This window comes from Halichoerus grypus, chromosome 11 (genome assembly GCF_964656455.1).
Source record: "Halichoerus grypus chromosome 11, mHalGry1.hap1.1, whole genome shotgun sequence".
Classification (NCBI taxonomy): Eukaryota; Metazoa; Chordata; class Mammalia; order Carnivora; family Phocidae; genus Halichoerus; species Halichoerus grypus.
The window spans coordinates 56,253,295-56,274,898 of record NC_135722.1 but is presented as its reverse complement, the minus strand read 5'-3'; the positions used below and the strand labels follow the sequence as shown (position 1 = coordinate 56,274,898).

Sequence of the window (21,604 nt, the reverse complement as noted above, 5' to 3'; positions counted from 1 at the left end):
GTTTCTATAATTTGCCTATTCCAGACATTTCATAAACAGAATCATACAATATGTGCCCATTGTGTCTGGCTTCTTTTGGAGAGCACAGTCATTTCGGAGTTCATTTATGTAGTTAAATCAGTACTTTGTTCTTTTTTATGGCTAAATAATATTGACCTGTAGGGATATACCACAGTTGTTTATTCATCCTATGCTTGTCTTAGAAAGGGTAGTTGGGGTAGGCATGCGGAACACTCCAGGCTAAGAGCAGAGGTGCAGACACCTGACATCCTGAGAGAGCATGGTATTTTGGAGGGATATATCTAATACACCTGAGTGAAGGAATGTTTTAGAGCAACAAAGCCAGCAATGGAGGGAGAGAGAGCAGAACACTGAATTGTTATCGTCCATAGTCTATTTTCAGAGTTTCTACAGATAGTGGTAAGAATTTTGGGTATAATTTGAATATGTGTTTATTTATAAGAATCCCCTCTGACTAGTTCAAATTTGGGATTTTTAAAAATAGTTCGCGTACTAAATCTCATTATTAGATCAAAATAGAATTCCAAAGATGGATCGTTTTCTGTTTTCATATAGCATATGACTACATGAAGCTTGCATTTTGACACAGTAGCCAGGTTATTAGCTTTTTAGGGAGTTCTTCAGTAAATTTTTCTGCTAAATTCCATTGTTTCTTAGTCCAATAATTGACATGGATTTTGTAGCAGTATTGGTTCTCTTCTAATGCTTAGAAGCTTTTTAAAATAGGTATAGTGAGCAATTTAAATATATTCAGTTCCCAGAATGACTTCAAAAAATAACAAGAAGGTTGAGGCACTTTTTACATATGGAATTCTTAGTGTACTAAGAGAAGTAATAACATTAAGTGGATAGAGCCTTAGGTTAGAAGCAGGTTGGTGTAATGAAGTTAGGAAATAGGAACTTTGCCAAAAATAAATTTTTTTAAAGATTTTATTTGTCAGAGAGGAAGAGCACAAGCAGGGGGAGCTGCAGGCAGAGGGAGAAGCAGGCTCGATCTGAGCTGAAGGCAGATGCTTAACCGACTGAGCCACCCAGGCATCCCAAAAATAAATTTTTTTAATGTATCTAAGTTTTACTGTTATTTTTTGTGAAGTGGAAGCAGTGCCAGAGAGGATTCTGAAAGGTCTTAATCTGACCTCCTACTATTAGATGATTAAAATTCTAAAACTTCATTTTATTTGTAATATGTGTAACCTGTGAATTCATTCTCATACACAATATTAATAATACGTATAAACCTGTGTGCTCATTCCCATACATAATGACAAAATGATTGTCATTTTAATTACTGAAAGGTATTGTTTTCCTTAGGAGGCCATTTTAATAACATTCGAGTGAATCCTGTCTTTTATAGGTAAGGAAGCTGAAGCCTAGTGAAGATAGAAGACGTGTCCAGAGGCACATAGCCATCTAGGTTAGGAACAGGAATTCTATTTATTCATTAAATATTTCCTTACTTAAGAGCCTACTTCATGGGGGGGAAATCAGAGGGGGAGACGAACCATGAGAGACGATGGACTCTGAGAAACAAACTGAGGGTTCTAGAGGGGAGGGGGGGTGGGAGGAGGATGGATTAGCCCGGTGATGGGTATTGAGGAGGGCACGTTCTGCATGGAGCACTGGGTGTTATGCACAAACAATGAATCATGGAACACTACATCAAAAACTAATGATGTAATGTATGGTGATTAACATAACAATAAATTTTTTTTTAAAAAGCCTACTTCATAAGGCAGCGTCACTGCAATCACCAGAGTTGAGCTGGGATGGAGGTGGCAGGGGACAGGAGGATAGAGGACATGTGTGGCATGACAGATAAGAACAGAAGTAATTTCATCTGGAACTACATAGGATTAAAGGTGCATACACAGTGTTTTGACAACACAGATGGGAAGATTATGGTGTTGATTAATTAATTCAGTGGCAGATCTAGAACTGACTTTTCCATCTCTTAGTCCAGGGTTTCCTTTTTCTCTTCACTGTTACACATTGCTTATCTGAGAAGGTGAAATATCCAAGTGAGCTTTCTTGTTTGTAGGTGGCATTTAAATCAGCCATCTATCACAGCTCTTATCTGGATATTAAAAATAGAGAATTGATAAGTTAAATCTTATTTATTTGGGATTTTCTTGTATTTTTGATTCAAATTGAATTCCCTTCCTGCAGTTGTAAGCTGTAATTGACAGAACAACATTCAGATTTCTAAATTCTTAGGTTTTTTAACTGTGTTATAAGAGCTGACTTTGTTGTAATTACTCAGAAAGACCTGGATCATAATTTTATAACAGTATCAAATATTATTCTTTCTCTAGGTAGAACAGAGTTCTTACTTACAAATGTATCAAGAATATGAATCATTTTTGTTTAAAAAAATGCTTCTTCAAGGAAATTTTACATTGCTTTTGTACTCTTTAGAGATTGCATAGGACTTTTAAAAATGATCTAACTCTGATTTTTGTTTAATTTTGTTCCTCCTGTTCTTTTCAGCCAAAGAGATTTGCATTGCCATTTTAATCAATAGAGAGTATAGATTCCTTCCTTTTTGGAAAATAATGTATTTTCGTATACTTTCATTCCTAATAGTTAGATTCAAGGTTAATTAAGATGAGGTGTACCAGTGTTTTGGATGTTCTTAAGTGTGTTTTTCTTTTTTAAATTTTAATTTCTAACAGGTATTATTCTGAAAGCTCTTTAGAACAGAATTAAGATTTTTATGCTGTTTTGTTTTTTCCCTTATTTAGAAATCGAAACGAGTTGGCTGAGACTCTTGCCCTCCTGAAAGCACAGATTGATCCTGTGCTACTGAAAAACTCTAGCCAACAGGACAACTCTTCCCGGGAAAGTCCCAGCTTAGAGGATGAGGAGACTAAAAAGGAGGAAGAAGCACCTAAACAAGGTTTTTTTTGTGTGTTTTGTTTTGCTTTGTTTTGTAATTTCTTCTCTCTTCTTCCACTCCTATTTCCAACTATATTAATTAGAATTCTTTCAGTTTGAAAAATTGGAAGTCTTCTTGTAGAGGGAGGTTGATTTTTCTTTTCCTTAATGAAAAATAAGAAGCAAAAAGCCATTCAGTACTTTTCCTCTTTTATATTGTACATTTACAAAATTTAAATAAAAAAAGTTCAGATCATCACAAATATTTTTTACTAATTTTAAGAATGCAGAGATACTTAGTGAACTCCTTTATTATTGTAGTTAAATATGCATAAGAAACTTTATCATTTTAACCATTTTTAAGTATACAATTCTGTGGCATTAAGTGCATTCACATTGTTGGGCATCTGTCAACACCGTCCATCTCCAGAGTCATCTTTGCCATCTGAAACTCTCCCCTTTAAATACTGACTCCCCATTTACCCCTGCACTCCCCAGCCCCTGGTATCCAATATTCTGCTTTCTATCTCTGTGAATTTGCCTAACTCTTGGGATGTTCTGTCCAAGAAATCATAGAATATTTGTACATTTGTGACTGGCTAATTTCACTGAGCATAATGACAGGCTGAATAATATTCCATTGTATGTGAATATCACATTTTGTTTATTCATCTGTCTGTGGACAGTTGGCTTTCTTTCACCTTTTGGTTATTGTGAATACGGCTGCTAGGAACACGGGTGTACAAATAGCTGTTTGAGTCACTGCTTTCACTTCTTTTGGGTATATACCTAGAAGTGGAATTGCTGGATCATATGGTAGCTTGAGGATCTGCCATACCATTTTTTTACAGCTGCTGTGCCATTTTACATTCCCCCTAGTCATGTTACTTTGCTGTCTGCCAAATGCTGCACGTGCATTTCCATTCAGTCATCATAGCAGCTCCTTGAGGGAGCTGCTGTTACTATTGTTTCAGTTGTATAGATGAGGGAATTGGGAAGTTTATAAACTTGCCCTAGGTCCTATAGATAATAAAGTGTCAGAATCTAGATTTGAACCCTGGTCCTTGTATCACCTATACTCTTCAACTACAGTGGTCTAGGGTGGTACTTCTCAAATTTTAATATGCATGCTGTTTACCTGATGATCTTTTTACAATGCAGACGCTGATTGAATTGGTCTTTTGTGAAGCTGATGATTTGCCATTTTAGCTACCAAGGACCTAGGTGATGCTGAAGCTGCCGGTCAGAGAACCACACTTTGGATAGCAAGGTTACAGGGGCAGTTTTCTCCTAACCTTGTATTTATTTAAATACAGCAAAGTCTTTCAGACAGCTGTTGCTGATGTCTGAATGCTGATATTTTAACACTCAACGCAGTTAAGAGAGAGTCTGTGGGGGAGGACATCTCTTTAAAAAGTAGCGCAGGAGGAGGATCAAGACATGTAACCTTTTTTGGTTTTCTCCTTTCTCTTTTAAACAGTGTCTCTTCTGTTTCTCTTACTCTAATAGCAAAATGTGCTTATTCATTCAGGAAATACTTATTGTACACCTACTATGTGTTAAGCACCATTTTAGACATGAGACTTCAATAAGCAAAGACAAATCCTTGGCTTTTGTGACGTTTTCACTAAAGTGGATAAAATAGCTGACACATACCATTGATCATGTGCCAAGTAATGTGCTCAGTGCTTTACATGCGTTAAGTCATATAATCTTCACAACCACTCTGTTAGGTATGAAATTAGTATTTCAGTTTTTTTATGGGGTTTTTTGGGTTTTTTTCCAGATGAGAGAAGGGAGACAAGGAGAGGTTTCAGTGACTTTCCCAGGGTCACACAGCCTGTTAGTGGCATACCCAGTGTTCACACCTGGGCAGTCTTTGGTCTTTCTCTGGGGTTTGTGTACTTTAGATGCTGCAGAAACACATAATTTGAGGGAGTCGACAGTTTTATTCGGCCCCTAAAGCCCCATCTCTTACTCACTCCTCTTATGTGTAGTTATTGTGTTCTGTTCCAAGCAAGACCAAAGAAATGGGATTCCGGCTTATCATTTTTATTACTTGCAGATGTAAATAAATATTGCCCTTGGGCAGAGAGAGGAGGGAGAGAGGGGATATTTGGAAATCAGACATCAGTAAGACAAAAAATAAACAGGAACTGGGGAAAGAATAAAACAGCTACTCTTATTCTTGCAACTAAAATAGATTTTTCTTTAATTGTTAGTTGAATTGCCATGCTTTGTATCCAACCTTAGTAAGTTTTTTTTTTTTGTAAGTGCCAAGAAAAAATGCATTACATATAAAAGCAGGCAAAGAAAAGATCCAAAGATGGCATCATATGTCTTTATTAAAACATTCACTAACTGAGTAATTAAATTGGTTTTTTATTTCAAAGGTTATTGAAATTGTCTTTGAAAAAGTCTGAATTTCTTAAACTGGCATTCAGAATCTCACAGTCTGGCCTCAAACGATGTTTCTAGTGTTATCTCCCACTAGTTTTATTTTGTTTTTTTGTTTCTTTTTTTTATGTTAATCACCATCCCACTAGTTTTTTACATGAGCACTGGTTCTGGATTATCTAGATGCCTTTATTTTCTCCTTGTGTCTTGGGCATTCCTTCTGTGTCCTTATCATGCTTTTATCTCCCTGAGATACTTTTCCTCCACTCTGGGAATTCTAGTTATTCAGGGCCATCTGGAATCTCAGAATCTTGATCCTTTTTCTAAGTTCTGCTAGCACTTAAATACTATTTTTTTCCCCACTTATATTAGGGTCAGTCATACTACAAAGCTTGAAGCTCTCAAATACTTGCTGACTTGTTCTTCTCAGATTGTGATAGACAATAGATTTCAAAGTGAGTGAGTGTTAGGTATAACTTAAGCCCTTCTCTGTCTAAGACCCAGGATATCTTGTCTGGTGGTATACTACCTAGAAGTTACTATTCTTCTAGGACACCATAAAGTTTAATATATATTTTCACTCCATGTTAGATACTATATTCTAATTTGAAAGGGACCAGAAAGCTAAAAAGAACTTATATGGGGAAAAACAAAGTTGAAGAAATCCTAACCTTTAGTTTTTTTCTGCTAATTGGAAAAAGACTTTCCTTTTGTTAGCTTTTGCATCATACACTTCTGCCTATATGTAGAATGGGTAAAGAATATCACTTGAGAATCTTTAATAGAGAATAGAAATTGTAGATTGGCAGCTTGCAAACTTGATTTGGCCTGAAAACATGTTTATTTTGGTTTGTACAGTTCTGCTTTGTTTTTTGTTTTGTTTTGTTTTTAATTAAGGTGAAAGTCAGCATTTTAAAGTGTACCATTCAGTGGTTTTTTGTATATTCACAATGTTGTGCAGCCATCACCACCATCTAATTATAGAACATTTCCATCACCCCATGAAGAAACCCTGTAACAGTTAAGCAGTCACTTGCTGCTTTTTACCTACCCCTATGACTGAATAATATTTCCTTGTATAGATATACCACATTTTGTTAATTCATTCATGAGGTGATGGACATTTGAGTTGTTTCCACTTTTTGGCTATTATTTTTTTTTTATTTTTTTTTTTTATTTGACAGAGAGAGACACAGCAAGAGAGGGAACACAAGCAGGAGGAGTGGGAGAGGGAGAAGCAGGCTTCCTGCGGAGTAGGGAGCCCGATGCGGGGCTCGATCCCAGGACCCTGGGATCATGACCTGAGCCGAAGGCAGACGCTTAACGACTGAGCCACCCAGGCACCCCTTTGGCTATTATTAATAATGCCATCATGAACATTCATATACAGATTTTTGTGGGAACATGTTTTCACATGTGTGTTTTTTTTTTTATTTGAATTTGCTATGAACATTTAAAATTGGAAATTAGAAGAGCTGCTAACAATGGAGCATTATTTTTGCCTATCAACAGTGAGCTGTACCTGAGTAATGTTTGACTCTCCTTAGAATTTGCATTCTCCAGTTTACCTCAGTCCTCTCTGTGTCTGCTAAAATTGGGCTTAATCTCAGTTGCTTAGCCTAGTACTTATATTTTGTTTTTCTTATGATATAAAGTAAAAAAATTATTATATTCATGTGTCTATCAAATATTGAAAAAACAAGAGAAAGGAAAATGGGAGAGGCGACTTGTTGGCAGCAGTGAAGGATATTCCTGCAATTATAATAGGTAAAGTAAGCTACAGATGATTCTCTCGTGGCCATTACTAACTTGATATCTGATATAAAGCTTAAATTCAACATGGCAAAATAATACAACTTAATGTAGTATCTTAGCCTGCCCTGTCTGCCATAACAAGATATGAGGCTTGGTGACTTAAACAACGGAAATTTATTTTCCCCCAGTTTTAGAGGCTAGAAGTCCCAGATTGGGGTGCCAGCAGACCAGGTTCTGTGAAGGCTTCCTTCCTGGCTTACAAATGGCTGCCTTCTCTCTGCCTCAGATGGCCTCTTCTATTTGTGTGTGTGGTGAGAGAGTGATCTGGTGTTTTTCCTTTTCTTATAAGGGTACCAGCTCTATTGGATTAGGGCTCTACCTTTTTTATATCATTTAACAATAATTACCTCACTAAGAGCCCTATCTCCAAATACAGTCACATTGGGGATGGGGGCTTTAACATGAATTTAAGGGGGGAATAATTCAGTCCATACATGTAGTATTATGAAACAGTCCCATAGTAATATGGGTAATGGAAAAGATACCTGATAGAGAAATTAGGAGGGATAAGGGGAGAACTGCAATTTTAAGATTTGTTTCTTATGCTAAGATGAGCAGTTATATATATATATATATTTTTTTCTTTTCTTTGAATTCCAGTGTACTTAAACATACAGTGTTATATTAGTTTCAGGTATACAATATAGTGATTGAGCAATTCCATTTATTACTCAATGGTCGATGAGCAGTTACAGATTTTTAAGAAAATACTACATGTGCATCAAAACCTTTTTTTTTTTTTTAATGTTGAGTTTGGGTCCAGTAAAAAATGTGTCCCAACTAGACTGAGCATTTATATACATAAGTGCAATTGCAAATGCTCTTGCTCATAGTGAATAGATTACTAGGAACAAAAGGACAAGAAGTTAAGACATTTGTTGTATTTTGTATTGTAGCTGATGAAAGCACATATAATAATATTACCCATAGTGATTTATTTGTAGCATCGATTAATCTTTTTAAATGAGAAGAGCCAATTTGGATATGGTTCTGGAATGAGCCCCAACTTTAGGAGATGGCTTTTTTGTGAATTGAGGGGAAGTTTTTAAATACAAATGTAGGGGCACTGGGCTGGCTCAGTTGGTGGAGCATGTGACTTTTGATCTTGGGGTTGTGGGTTTGATCCCCACGTTGCGTGTAGCAATTACTTAAAAATAAAATCTTAAAAAAAAAATGTACATAGGTCATACTTAGAAAAAGTTACCTAGACGTGATCCTCCTTTGGCTGTTGTGATCATAATATCTGATACAAAGCTTAAATTTGAGATGATGACATTTTGTAAAGACATAGCTTTTTTTTTTTTTTTTTTAAGATTTTATTTATTTATTTGAGAGAGAGAGAGCACAAGCAGGGGGAGTGGCAGGGAGAGGGAGAAGCAGACTCCCCGCTGAGCAAGGAGCCTGATGAGGGGCTCAGTCCCAGGACACTGGGATCATGACCTGAGCTGAAGGCAGATGCTTAACTGACTGAGCCACCCAGGCACCCCAGAACATGAGGCTTTTAAGAGAAAGCGGTTCCCATACCTACTCAGTGTGAATCTGATACTTGCTTCTGAAGTCAGATGGGAGAAGATAGGTCTTGGATGGCCACATGGGCTGCTGTATAGACTGCCGCAAAGCCTGTACCTGTTTATAAGCTCCAACTTCTGCCGGCAGGCTCTTAGACTCATGCCAGGTGTGATCTGTGGTAGTCTTGTGAGTCTGAATGCTTAGCTGAACTGGAGAAGACTCCTGGGGGGCACTGCAGATCATCAAGCCTCATAGTACAGAAAAATATTATGTTGTATAGTTCATTCATTACACAAAAAATTGATTCACCTATGAGTCAGGCTCTAAGAACTTATCCAGTTCAAAAGGTTAATTACCATGACTGTGACATATTTCACTTTTAAACTTTTTTACACGAAGAAACACCCATATAATGACATACTGAACTTTTGTTCTTTTGCCTTTAAAAATGCTATGTGTTGGGACACCTGTGGCCCACAGATGGCTTAGCCATGATGTGGTGCTAAGAAGCCTTAGCGGGGGTGGATTGTGACTTTTTAATATCATATACATGAAAAAAAAATCTACACCTTATCAACTAAATATTTCTCAAAGACTCAAGTTGGCAATAAAATTGAGACACTTTGGATATTGTAATTTTATTAGTTGATTCACTCGTTTTTCATGAACTTGATTGAATAGGAAATGTAGTAGATACAGAATAATCTGGCCCACTTTCCTACACTGTAGTTGGTATCCAGAAATGGAAATGACGGCCTGAATTCTGAAATAGTTTCTCTGACTTCAAACTTTTTTTTTTTTAAGATTTTATTTATTTATTTGGCAGAGAGAGAGACAGCAAGAGAGGGAACACAAGCAGGGGGAGTGGGAGAGGGAGAAGCAGGCTTCCCGCCGAGCAGGGAGCCCGATGCGGGGCTCAATCGCAGGACCCCGGGATCATGACCTGAGCCGAAGGCAGATGCCTAACGACTGAGCCACCCAGGCGCCCCTTAATTTCCCTTCTTAAGTTTGAAGTCAGAGGGGTGCTTGGGTGGCTCATTCCTGCTCGGCAGGAAGTCTGCTTCTCCCTCTCCCACTCCCCCTGCTTGTGTTCCCTCTCTTGCTGTCTCTCTCTCTCTCTGCCAAATAAATAAATAAAATCTTTAAAAAAAAAAAAAGGAAAATGAATGTTGTTCAGTTTGCCTTTCTAAAGTAATATAAACCAAAGTTTACTAGTACAGTACTGAAAACTAAATAATGATGGCATTCAATTATAAAAATTATGTGAAAATCCTGAGAGTAGATTCCCTGTATACAAAATTCTGTCAGTGTTTGCTAATACTTCGTGCTCACCAGCAGCTGTTTACTGGCATAAAGTATATAGTAGTAAACTCCCTATTAAATGACTCAAGGCTAAACTCTGTATTGCATATAACAGTGCTAAGTACTAGATCCAACACTGTCGTAATGACCAGCCCCCGTTCCCGGAAACAGTGATCCAGTTTCTGATTCCAAATCAAAGGAATAATGAATTAAGAAATAAAATAATAAAACTTTAGTAGCTTTTTAAAATTTAAAATATAATCACCAACATTATACATGTTTATATTGTGTTCAGTAAAAACAGAATTTAATTATATTTCTAACTTTATGTTTTTCTTACGCCTCATTTATGTTTTCTTGCCTGGCTCCTGTGGCCATTAGAGTTTGTAACGCCTTCTATGGGGGGGGCGGTACTAATTGTTACAGCTACAAAGAAAGGTTTTGATATGATATGGGTGTTTAATTTAGAGACTTATGGATGGGTTTTAAAATGTCCTTGTAGTTGGCACAAAATAATCTTTTATATTACAATGTTAAATATTGTTTCACTACAGAAAAGTATAGAGAGAGCAGATAAATACAGGTGTTATTGTCACCTTGTTACAATATCTTAAATAGTTTCCTTTATAAAAACAAAAGAAAATGTACTATTTTTATCATCACCATCATTCCTTCTTTATGTTAGGCCTGCCTTAAATTGTCAGGATAAAGGACAAAATACATTGAAGTTTGCATTTCTTTTATTTTTATGCCAGGAACAGTAGGACACAGATCATGTTGCTTCTTATGTGAATGATTTGTGCTTGCTGGAGAGGGAAAGAGAAAAGCAAAAGAAATCTTATGATTAGATTAACTATTGGCATTCTGATTAAGTTTGTTGTGACTTGAATTAGAACGAAGAATTAAAGTTATCATTCGCAGTTGGAAAATGGCAGTGGTATGGCTTTTGAGTCTCTACAAATTCCTTCATTAAAGGAACATATTAATGGCAAAAATTTAGAACTAGCCAGTATCTGAAACTAAGGTCTTAAAGGGGCTCGGGGGTACTGTGGGCCTTGGGAGTTCTCAGACTTTTCCAGGCAAACCTCCCTTCCAGAATAAACTCCACACTGAGCTTTGTCCAAACTGCTAGGAATAGAATCCAAATTAAATCCAATTTAAGCATGCAAAAAAGAAGCTTCAAATAAAAGTATGAGAGAGGAATAGAGTTCATTCATCTCATTAAGTAAATCACTTTAAATTTGAATATCTCACAAAAATAACAGATGGGGAGCTCTAGAGCTATGAAATTAGAAAAACTATCTATTTGACATAAAAATAAGCAACTAAAAAGGATCAAAGTAAATCCCACAGGATTATAAGAACAAAAGAAAATAAGCAGAAAAACATCACTGCAGAGAATAAAAGCTTATCCTAAAGACATTCCCACAAAATGTGAAAACTAACTTCAAAGGTGGTAGAACTCAGAAGAGTCAAGATTTCTCACAAATCTAGAAGAAACATCAGAGTGGACAAACTCAAGGATTAGTGCCTTTACAAAATAGCAAATGGAAAGCTATATATATTTTTTAATCAAAAAGAAATGAAAGATAAAGATTTGACAGAAAGAGATAAGGATTTGAAGATGGGAAAGAAAATCCAACAAGGGTCAACAAAAAAGAAAACCAAAACCAAAGCAAGGGAACAGACAAAAATATTGAAGTCTGTGCTTAACAAAACCTCCTGAAACAAAGTTGTTAGGCTGCATGTTGAAAAGGCACTGCGTACCTTGGAAAATGAACCCAGAACAACCAACATCAAGACATATTCCAGGGCGCCTGGGTGGCTCAGTTGGTTAAGCGACTGCCTTCGGCTCAGGTCATGATCCTGGAGTCCCTGGATCGAGTCCCGCATCAGACTCCCTGCTCAGCGGGGAGTCTGCTTCTCCCTCTGACCCTCCCCCCTCTCATGTGCTCTCTCTCTCATTCTCTCTGTCTCAAATAAATAAATAAAATCTTTAAAAAAAAAAAAAAAAAAAAAAAAGACATATTCCAGTAAAATTACTGGGATTTGAAGAAGAAAGGCTCCGGTTATCCAGGCAAAAAGACCACGTGACATACAGCAGAATGAAAATCAGACTGCCATCACTGTATTTGAAAGCAATGCTTTATGATAGAATAAAATGCCATAACACAATTAAGGCAACAAAAATGTGACCCAGGGATTATGTTTCCAGCCAAACTGGCTTTCAAATAAAGACTGCAGATAAACTTAATATCTAAGGTCTGTTTTAGAAATCTTCAAGCAAATGAGCTTCAGATAGCCAGAATGACTAACATAATATCAGTGGTGAGTGCTTTCAAAATACATAAAAATATATTCATTTTTTGGCTTAATAATTCATATATATGTTTCCTGCTTCTGTTTATGGGAGAACTCTAAGAACAGTGATACCCCAGTAGTACTGTGTACTCTTGGTCTCCAGATTAATATCATTCTCCAATAAAAGGAACCAGCGCTCTTTAGATTGATTCTGGCGACGGGCAGGGAGAATACAAGATGAGCCTCAGACATCATACAATGCCGAGACTAAGGACGTGCTCAAAAAAGAATTTGGGCATATCAGTAGTACACAGGTGCCAATAAGAAGCAGCTCTTGGTAGTGAAAGCAGAAACTGTTTTAGCTACAAATTTATATTAATGATAGATTTAAACCATAGATTTAAATAAATGTCCATGAGTTCTACTTAATGTAAGTACATAATTGTGTAAGTAAGTAAATAGAGGTGAAGGGACAGCCTTCCCTGCTGACAAATATTGGTTAGGAATGAAGGAAATACAAAATCACCATTTGGGAAACACTACAATAATAGTTGTTGCAGGCAAGATCTCTGACAGATGCTAAAATCAGTGGGTTACAATTTATGGAGCAACAGAATATTAGCATAATTTCAGTGAGCTCCCCAAGATATCTACCTGTTATAAGGAGAAAAATGGTGACTTCATAGTGTATTAACCAGCCAACAGCACCTTAACTAAATGAGCAGGCATTGACGTCCTGTATTCTCTGATACAATGCACAGCATCTCTTTTGTGGGATTTTTGTCAAAAATATATAATCTCAATCTAATCTTGAGAAAACATTTAAAAGCCAAAATTAAGAGGTATTCTACAAAATTACTGTGTCAGAGTCAGAAGAAACAAGGAAAGAATGAGGAACGGTCACACATTGGAGGAGACAAGAGCAAACAAGAACAAAATGAGTCCTGGATTCTTAAATGGAAAGGACATTGGGGAAAAACTGGCAAAATTTAAATAAAATCTGTTTAATTAATAGTATTTTACTAATGTTAGTTTCCTGATTTTGATAATTGTACTATAGGTATCTAAGTTGTTAACTTTAGGAAAAACAGGGTGAAGGTGTACTTGAACTATTTTTGTAACATATCTGTATGTCTAAATTTATTTCAAAATAAGATTTTAAAAACAATGTTGTTGGGTGAGCATTAAATTTGTAGTTACATGTACCTAAATCTACGTGGCAGATATGAGAAAGAATATGTAGTCTTTAATGGATATGTGTTTTGACGGTGGAGCTAGAGTAAGACAGATGGAGAAAAAATGGGAAGAGTACACACAAATACCTCTTAACTTTTTATTAAATCATTGATGATGGTGTCAATGCTGTTATTCTGAGAATGTTTTGTATCTAGCATGAGAAAAAAATAATAACTAATATTTTAATTATATCACCCGTGTTGTCCTTTAAAACCAAGATTCTCGAGGGGGGGATTATAAGATGTAAGATAGAAGATATTAAGAAAACACTGAAATAGCATTATGAATTTATGAATTATTTTTATTAAAAAATATATACATATATTTTCTAGTTCTGTCCACTGGAAAAACTTAGAAACAGTGTCCAACCCAATAGTAGTGATCAGCCTTAACACCTAGATTGTGTTTGTGAAAAAGTTTCCCACCAATTCAGAGGCATAATGAGAATGAGCCAAGAAACATTTTATCATTCCAGGTAGTGTGGATGTTATCAAGTCATGTCAAAAAGACTCAAGAGCCAGGGCACCTAGATGGCTTGGTCGGTTAAGTATCTAACTCTTGATCTCACCTCAGGTCTTGATTTCAGGGACATGAGTTCAATCCCCACACGTGTGGAGCCTACTTAAAAAAAAAACAGACTCAAGAGCCAGCTTAAAGAGATCATAATTGAATATGCTTAAATCCATTATTTCATTATGATACTAAAAGAAAAATTGGTTACCTTTGGAGAATGCCAGTGGCGATCAAATTATGGTTTTGAAAATTGTTAAATAAAAGAATCAAACACTTATCCTTCCTTTTCTATATGTACTGTACCACCATATAACAAAATAGTGAATTTGTAAAGTTTATAGATTTTATTCCAATAAGTCACTGATGAAGGAATGATAGATTGGGAATATCACCATTTTGCAGTTCCTGATAAAGGTTTTAGATAGTGAGCATCAGTATCAACATCACAAAAAGAGAGAAATAATCAGACATTAAGGCCCATCACTGAAGTAGTTTTGCCCCAAAAATTGAACTTGAATCTGATGAAGGCTATAGATCAAAGTGACGATTTAAGGGACAGAAAGGGCAGAGGAGCATGCGAGTACAAGTCAGCGTAATCCAGAAATTATAGGACAAATGATTCAGTGACTTGAACAAATAAACTGCAAGAAAAGTAAAGGATGGAGGGGACAACAGAAAATTAAAGGGACAGAAAAAGGAAAATAATACACAGGTAAAACTAAAATAAGGATGTGCTTAACATAAAAGTCAAGTTAATGGTTTTTCTTGGTAGGGAGAGGGAATTCTTGGGAAGAGGCATGTGTAAGGCTTGCAGAATAGCTGGCAAGGTCCTATTTCCTATTTGCCTTCTAATAATTTATTAATCTGTTATTTGTTTTGTGTGGCTTTCTTTATTTTGTTATAGTTAATTATAAAAAAAAATCCTCTGTCAGATATCTACTGTGTAATTTTTAAATAAATTATAAAAGAATTGGCATCAGGGGTGCCTGGGTGGCTCAGTGGGTAAGCATCTGCCTTCTGCTTTAGGTCATGATCTCAGGGTCCTGGCATCAAGCCCCTTGCTGGGCTCCCTGCTCCGTGGGGAGCCTGCTTCTCCCTCTGCCTGTCACTTCCCCTGACAGTGCTCTCTCTCGCTCTCTCTCTCTCTCTCTCTCTGTCAAATAAATAAATAAATAATTTTAAAATTGGCACCAATTCATATCCCTTTAGCATGTAGTAAATTGGTCGTACTGCTGTGTTAGTGTAGGCAGCTCCTCTTATTTGTCCATTAGGTACATGATATTGATAAAATCAAATGATAATTGCAATATTTTGAGCCCCTTTTGGAAACTGTAAAATCTGTCAACATCTTTAAAATGGTGAAAAGTTTCTTTGCCAAGCAAAATATTTCAGTTGCAAAAATATATTCCTCTCATAAGCATGGTTGATACTTTACCTGTAATATTTCATTCATTCATTCCAATCAACAAATATTTATTGAGTACTTGGAATAAACCTGTAAACAAAATCAATCAACTTCTAGCCTTCATGACACTTACATAATATGGGGAGGTAGACAATAAACAAGATCAGTAAATACATAGTATATTAGATGATGATAAGGAGCTATGGAGGTAAAATAATTTGGGGGATGAGGGAGGGTGTAACTTTAGATTGGGGGTTAGAAAAGGACTCACTGAAAATGTGACACTTGAGTAAAAACTAAAGGGTTGGCAAGAGCAAGCCATGCAGATACCCGAGGAAAAGGTTTTTTTAAGCAGACAGAAACAAATGCAAGACCCTGAGGGGGAAGCATTGTCTACTTAATATGTTAGAGCAGAGATTGGCAGAGTAGGGACTGCAGGCTAAATACGGCCTGCTATTCTTTGTTTTTTGTTTAAAGATTTTATTTATTCATTTGAGAGAGAGAGAGTGTGCACGCGCACAGGTGGGGGGAGGGGCACAAGGGGAGGGACAGCGTGAAGCCCACATGGGGCATGATCCCAAGACCCTGGGATTATGACCTCAGCCACCCAGGTGCCACCTGGCCTGCTTTTCTTTTGTTAATTAGATGTATTGATTCTTTTAGTATCTTATTGTCCATAGTTGCTGTCTTACTACAAAGGTAGAGTTGATTAGTTGGTATACAGACTAAAATATTTACTGTCTGACCCTTTACAGAATAAATTTGCTGGCTCCTGTTCTATAGCAAGGTGAGTAATACAGCTGACACAGAATGAGTGAGGGGTATTCTAATACAGGAGGAAATGAGGTCAGGGAGGTCAGGCTATGGGAGGTGGGGGAGAGGGGTGCAGAGGTTGTATAGGGCCTTGTGGTTTATTGAGAATGTTGATTTTGAGTCTGAATAAAATGAGATGACCTTGAAAAGCTTTTATCATGAATTCTCTTGAAATAATTCCCAAACTATTCTTGTTTCTCTCCTTGGTCTTCTTTATTTACTTGGCATAGGACAGCCACTGAGGTCCCATTAAAACAAGTGAGATGACAGCACTGTTTGAAACCCTTCCTGGGGGGCCTGCAGGGCTCAGTCAGTTGAGTGGCTGCCTTCAGCTTGGGTCATGGTCTCAGGGTCCTGGGATTGAGCCCTCCATTGGGCTCCCTGCTCAGCAGGAGCCTGCTTCTCCCTCTCACTCTCCCTCTGTGCGCTCTCTCTCTCTCTCAAATAAATAAATAAAAATATTTTTTAAAAAATAAATTTAAAAAATAAAACCCTTCCTGAGTAGACTGGAGGAGATGAGATCCAAAAAATAGGTAGAAGGATTGGCCTTAGCTTAAAATAGCATCTCTATTTTAACAGGAGTAGGTTTACAGGTCAGGTGATGAGAAGGAGCATTCTGCCTCATGGCTTCTATTTTCTCTGTGAAATGGAGGACGGAATCATCTGAAAATGTGGACATAGCAGAGAGATCACAGGTTTAAGGATAGTGAAGAACATTGAAATAGTTATTGCTAGAGAAAAGGGGGAAGGTTACTGGCAGTGTCAGTGTCTCAGGGATAGCTGGTGACCATGAATTTATTGTAATACCAGTCTTATTCCCAGTAGCTGATATAGATCTCTGCCCATGATAGATGCGTTGTGCCTGTTTACTGCCAATTAATTTTGAATGTATGTTAAAAAGGTAAATGTAAACTTACCTAAATTCATGAATGCTAAATCTGAAGGGTTGCTTTTGTGGTCCAGATTAGATTTGCATTGCTCTGCTATTTAATGTTCCTTAAGCCCTAATTGGCTGTCTTGCAAAATGGTCAACACATTTTACTCTGGTTGATAAACAGAATGAGAGATGGTTCCAGAGAAATTTAGCAGTACCATTGTAGAAACAGCAGTGTACATATTTAATTTTAATGACAAGTCAGCATGAATGGGAATAGTGTGACCAGCTGTTCTCCTTTGTCTAGGATTGTCTGTTTTATCATGGCAAGTCCCATGTCCTAGAAAACCCCTCAGTCCTGGGCAAACCAGGGTTTCTTATAATTGGGTTGCTTATAGTTTATCTCACTGTAAAGATAATACATGTTCGCTCTAGAAAACTTGGAGAAGTGTAAAGCAAAAAATAAAAATTATTCATTATCTTGTGACCAAGAGGGAAAACCACTGTTAATATTGTTATTTCTTTCTTTCCAGTGCTTATTTTAGGCATGGTTGTTTATTTATTTATTAGAATTGAGATTATGTGATAAATGCAATTATATATCCTACTTTTTATACTTCTTCTACTATGAGGATTTTCCCACGTCTTTAAACATTCCTTAAAGAAGGGCGCCTGGGTGGCTCAGTCGTTAAGCGTCTGCCTTTGGCTCAGGTCATGATCCCAGGGTCCTGGGATTGAGCCCTGTATCAGGCTCTCTGCTCAGCAGAGAGCCTGCTTCTCCCTCTGCTTCTCACCCTGCTCATGCTCTCTCTCTCTCTCTCTCTCTCTCTCTCTCTCAAATAAGTAAAGCAGTATGCAAACACAGGAGGGGGAGTGGTTAATTCTTAGTGCCGGAAAAACTCAGATAAAACTGTATAAAATCCAGTGATGTTTTAACTGGGCTTGACAGATGTAAGATTTTGCCAATACTGTAATAAAATAATGATTATGATATTATGATTAGTAATGATTATCATTGAATGCTTACCATGGGCTTGACAGATGTAAGATTTTGTCAATAATGTAATAATAATAATGATTATCATTTAATGCGTCCTTCAGTAATCATTAGCAATCATGGGGGATAAGTTATTGATATTTTTAATTGTTTTACAAATTGGGAAAGAGAGGAATGAGGAGGTAAAGAAGAGTAGAAATGGCTTTCTAAGCAATGATGGCATTTTTGGGAAACCCTGCATTTTCTAATGTGGCTAAAGTTTATGGTAAGAAGGAGCCAAATAATGAATAATAACAATAATAACAGCTCCCAAATATTGGACAGAGTGCTTCACGTGCTTCATTAAAAAGGGAAAAAAAAAAAGCCCTCACAACAATTTCTTTCCTTTCCTTTCCTTTCCTTTGTTCTTTCTTTCTTTCTTTCTTTCTTTCTTTCTTTCTTTCTTTCTTTTTCTTTCTTTCTTTCTGTCTTTCTTTCTTTGAGGGGAGAGGGTGAGGGGAGAGTACATGTTGAGGGAGGGGCAGAGAGAGAGGGAGAGAATCCTCAAGCAGACTCTGCCAAGCACAGATCCTGACTCGGGGCTCAATCCCATGACCCTGGGATCATGACCTGAGCCGAAACCAGGAGTCGGACACTTAACTGACAGAGCCACCCAGGCACCCCTCACAGCAGTTTCGTGACGATAGGTATTTTTATTTCACTTTGAGTTTAGAGTCTAAAGAAATGTAGGAAGATAGTTTCCCCAAGGTCTCGTAACTAGCCAGTTTGGAAGTGGCACTAGAGCATTAAAGTTTGTCTGACTCATATCTTCTTAATTTTTAATGAAATTGTTCAAATAAACAACATAGTATAACTAACACTTAGATATTGCTAAAATTTGCTTTTGATTAAAAATGTTATAGAAGCAGATATTTTCCCCTCATTTTCCATTCCATTCCTTTTCCCTCCTTTTCTAGGCATGGCCCCACAGTCCTGTGAATCATTCTTATACATACGTTTATGATTTTGCTACATACGTATGTAGCCATATCAATATATAGCCTCATTTTATGCATTTTATAACTTCTGCGAATACATGTTCGCTCCTTTTGCATCTTGCTATTTTCATTCATCATTCTGTTTCTGAAATTTAGCCATACTGATCCATGTAATTTGTTTCTTCTCTATTATTTGCTATATAGTGGTTATTCATTTTCCTATTTGATGGATATTTAGATTATTTCTAATTTTGCAGTTTTATAGCAGTGCTGTAATAAATACTCATGTTTATTTTTCTATATAGTATATGTAAGTATATTTTCTATAAGCAGAATTACTCTATTATAGAGTATATTTCTTCAGGCTTTAGAGTGGATATTTCCAGCTTGCTCTTTGAAGTGTTTGTATTAATTTACCATAGGTATATAAGATTGGAGCAGACTCTGAAACCACTGTGCTATTTTAAAATTAAGTCTTGGCTTAGAAGAGGAAGATTATAAAGAAATTACACCTCATCAGGCATTAGTTACCCCTTTATCACCCAGTGGATGACAAACCCAATATATATTAAGTGGATATGGATAAATTTTGGTCAGTATGGAAAAGGAAAGGTAATAGAAAGCAAAAGTGAAAGGAAAATGTATCAGACATGATTACATTTGGCTACATGTTTGTTCAAACAGCATTGGGTTTTTTTTCTTGGAATAAAAAGTGAGGTAGTCAGTAGTCCAAGTCTGATTAAGCAGCTCCGTGAAGCCATCAAATACCCTTCCTAGTCTGCTATCCTTACAATGTGGCTTTGATTGCTCCCTCTCCATGTATTGGGTGTAGACTCTGGATAGAAAGGAGAAAGGGCAAAAGGTGTAGGTCAGCTGAACCTGGTAAGTCTCACCCAGGAGACTTCCTCATATATCTCCTTGGTCAGAACTGGATCGTATGACTCCTAGCTATAAGGTATCTAAAGAGGCAAGTACTTTACTGAACAAAAACCAGGTTCTTTTAGTAAGAAAAAAGAGGAAACATACAAAAGCATACCTTCGAGATCTTGCAGGTTTAGTTTTAGACCACCCCAGTAAAGCAAGTATCACAATAAAATGAATCAAAGGAACTTTTTGGTTTCCCAGTGATTATAAAAGTTATATTTGCACTATACTGTAGTCTGTTAAGTGTGCAATATATGTCTACAAAAACAATGTACATATCTTAATTCAAAAATACTTTATTGCTAAGAAATGCTCACCATCATCTGAGCTTGCAGTGAGTCATAATCTTTGTGCTGATGGAGGGTCTTGCCTCGATGTTGATGGATGCTGACTTATCGGGGTGATGGTTGCTGAAGGGTGGGGTGGCTGTGGCGGTTTCTTAAAATAAGACAGCAGGGGCGCCTGGGTGGCTCAGTCAGTTAAGCGTCTGTCTTCGACTCAGGTCATGATCCTGGGGTCTTGGGATCGAGTCCCGCATCAGGCTCCCTGCTCAGCAGGGAGTCTGCTTCTCCCTCTCCCTCTGCCTGCCACTCTGCCTACTTGTGCTCTCTCTCTGTCTGTCAAATAAATAAAATCTTAAAAAAAAAAAAAAAAGACAACAATGAAGTTTGCCACATCAGTTGACTCTTCCTTTCATCAGTGATTTCTCTCTAGCATGCAGTGCTGTTTGATATAGCATTTTACTCTCAGTAGAACTTCTTTCAAAATTGGAATCAATCATCTTAAACCCTGCCACTGCTTTATCAATTTAGTTTATGTAATATTCTAAATCCTTTCTGTCATTTCAATCATCTTCACAGCATCTTCACCAGGAGTAGTTTCCATCTCAAGAAACCACTTTCTTTGCTCATCCATAAGAAGCCACTCCTCATCTGTTCAAGTTTTATCATGAGATTACAGCAGTTCAATCCCATCTTCAGGCTCCACTTGTAATTCTAGTTTTCCTGCTATTTCTAACACATCTGCAGTTATTGCCTCCACTGAAGTCTTGAACCCCATGAGGTCATCCCTGAGGGCTGAAACCAACTTCTTCCACACTCCTGTTCATGTTGGTATTTTGACTTTTTCCTATGAGTCATAGATGTTCTTCATGGCATCTAGAATAGTAAATCCTTTTCAGAAGGTTTTCAGTTTTCTTTGCTTACATCCATCAGAGGAATCAGTATCTATGGCAGCTATAGCCTTATGAAATGTATTTCTTAAATAATAAGACTTGAAAGTGGAAATGACGCCTTGATCCATGGGCTGCAGAATGGATGTTGTATTAACGAGCATGAAAACAACATCCATCTTGTCCATCTCCATCAGAGCTCTTGGGTGACCAGGTGCACTGTCAATGAGCAGCAGTATTTTGAAAGGAATCTTTTTTTCTGAGCAGTTGGTCCCAGTAGTGGGCTTAAAATATTCAGGAAACCCTGTTGTAAACAGACATGCTATCATCCAGGCTTTGTTGTTCCCCTCATGGAGCACAGGCAGAGTAGATCTTTTGACTTTTGACATGCCTTACTAAGCTTCATCATTTCTAACTTTTGATTTAATTGGAGGGATGTGCAACTTTTCCTTTTGCTGGAACACGTAATGACTGT

The 21,604-nt window shown here is 37.0% G+C and overlaps 1 protein-coding gene across 2 annotated transcripts in view; it reads left to right on the top strand.

The window, feature by feature from the left end:
• Positions 1–21,604, top strand: part of RSF1 (remodeling and spacing factor 1) — a 163,839-nt gene that overhangs the window by 103,522 nt on the left and 38,713 nt on the right. For both annotated transcript variants that reach the window (XM_078058583.1, XM_036113388.2), the window contains exon 5: positions 2,763–2,917. In XM_078058583.1, the coding sequence (XP_077914709.1) occupies positions 2,763–2,917 (155 nt within the window). The remainder of the gene's footprint in view (positions 1–2,762; positions 2,918–21,604) is intronic.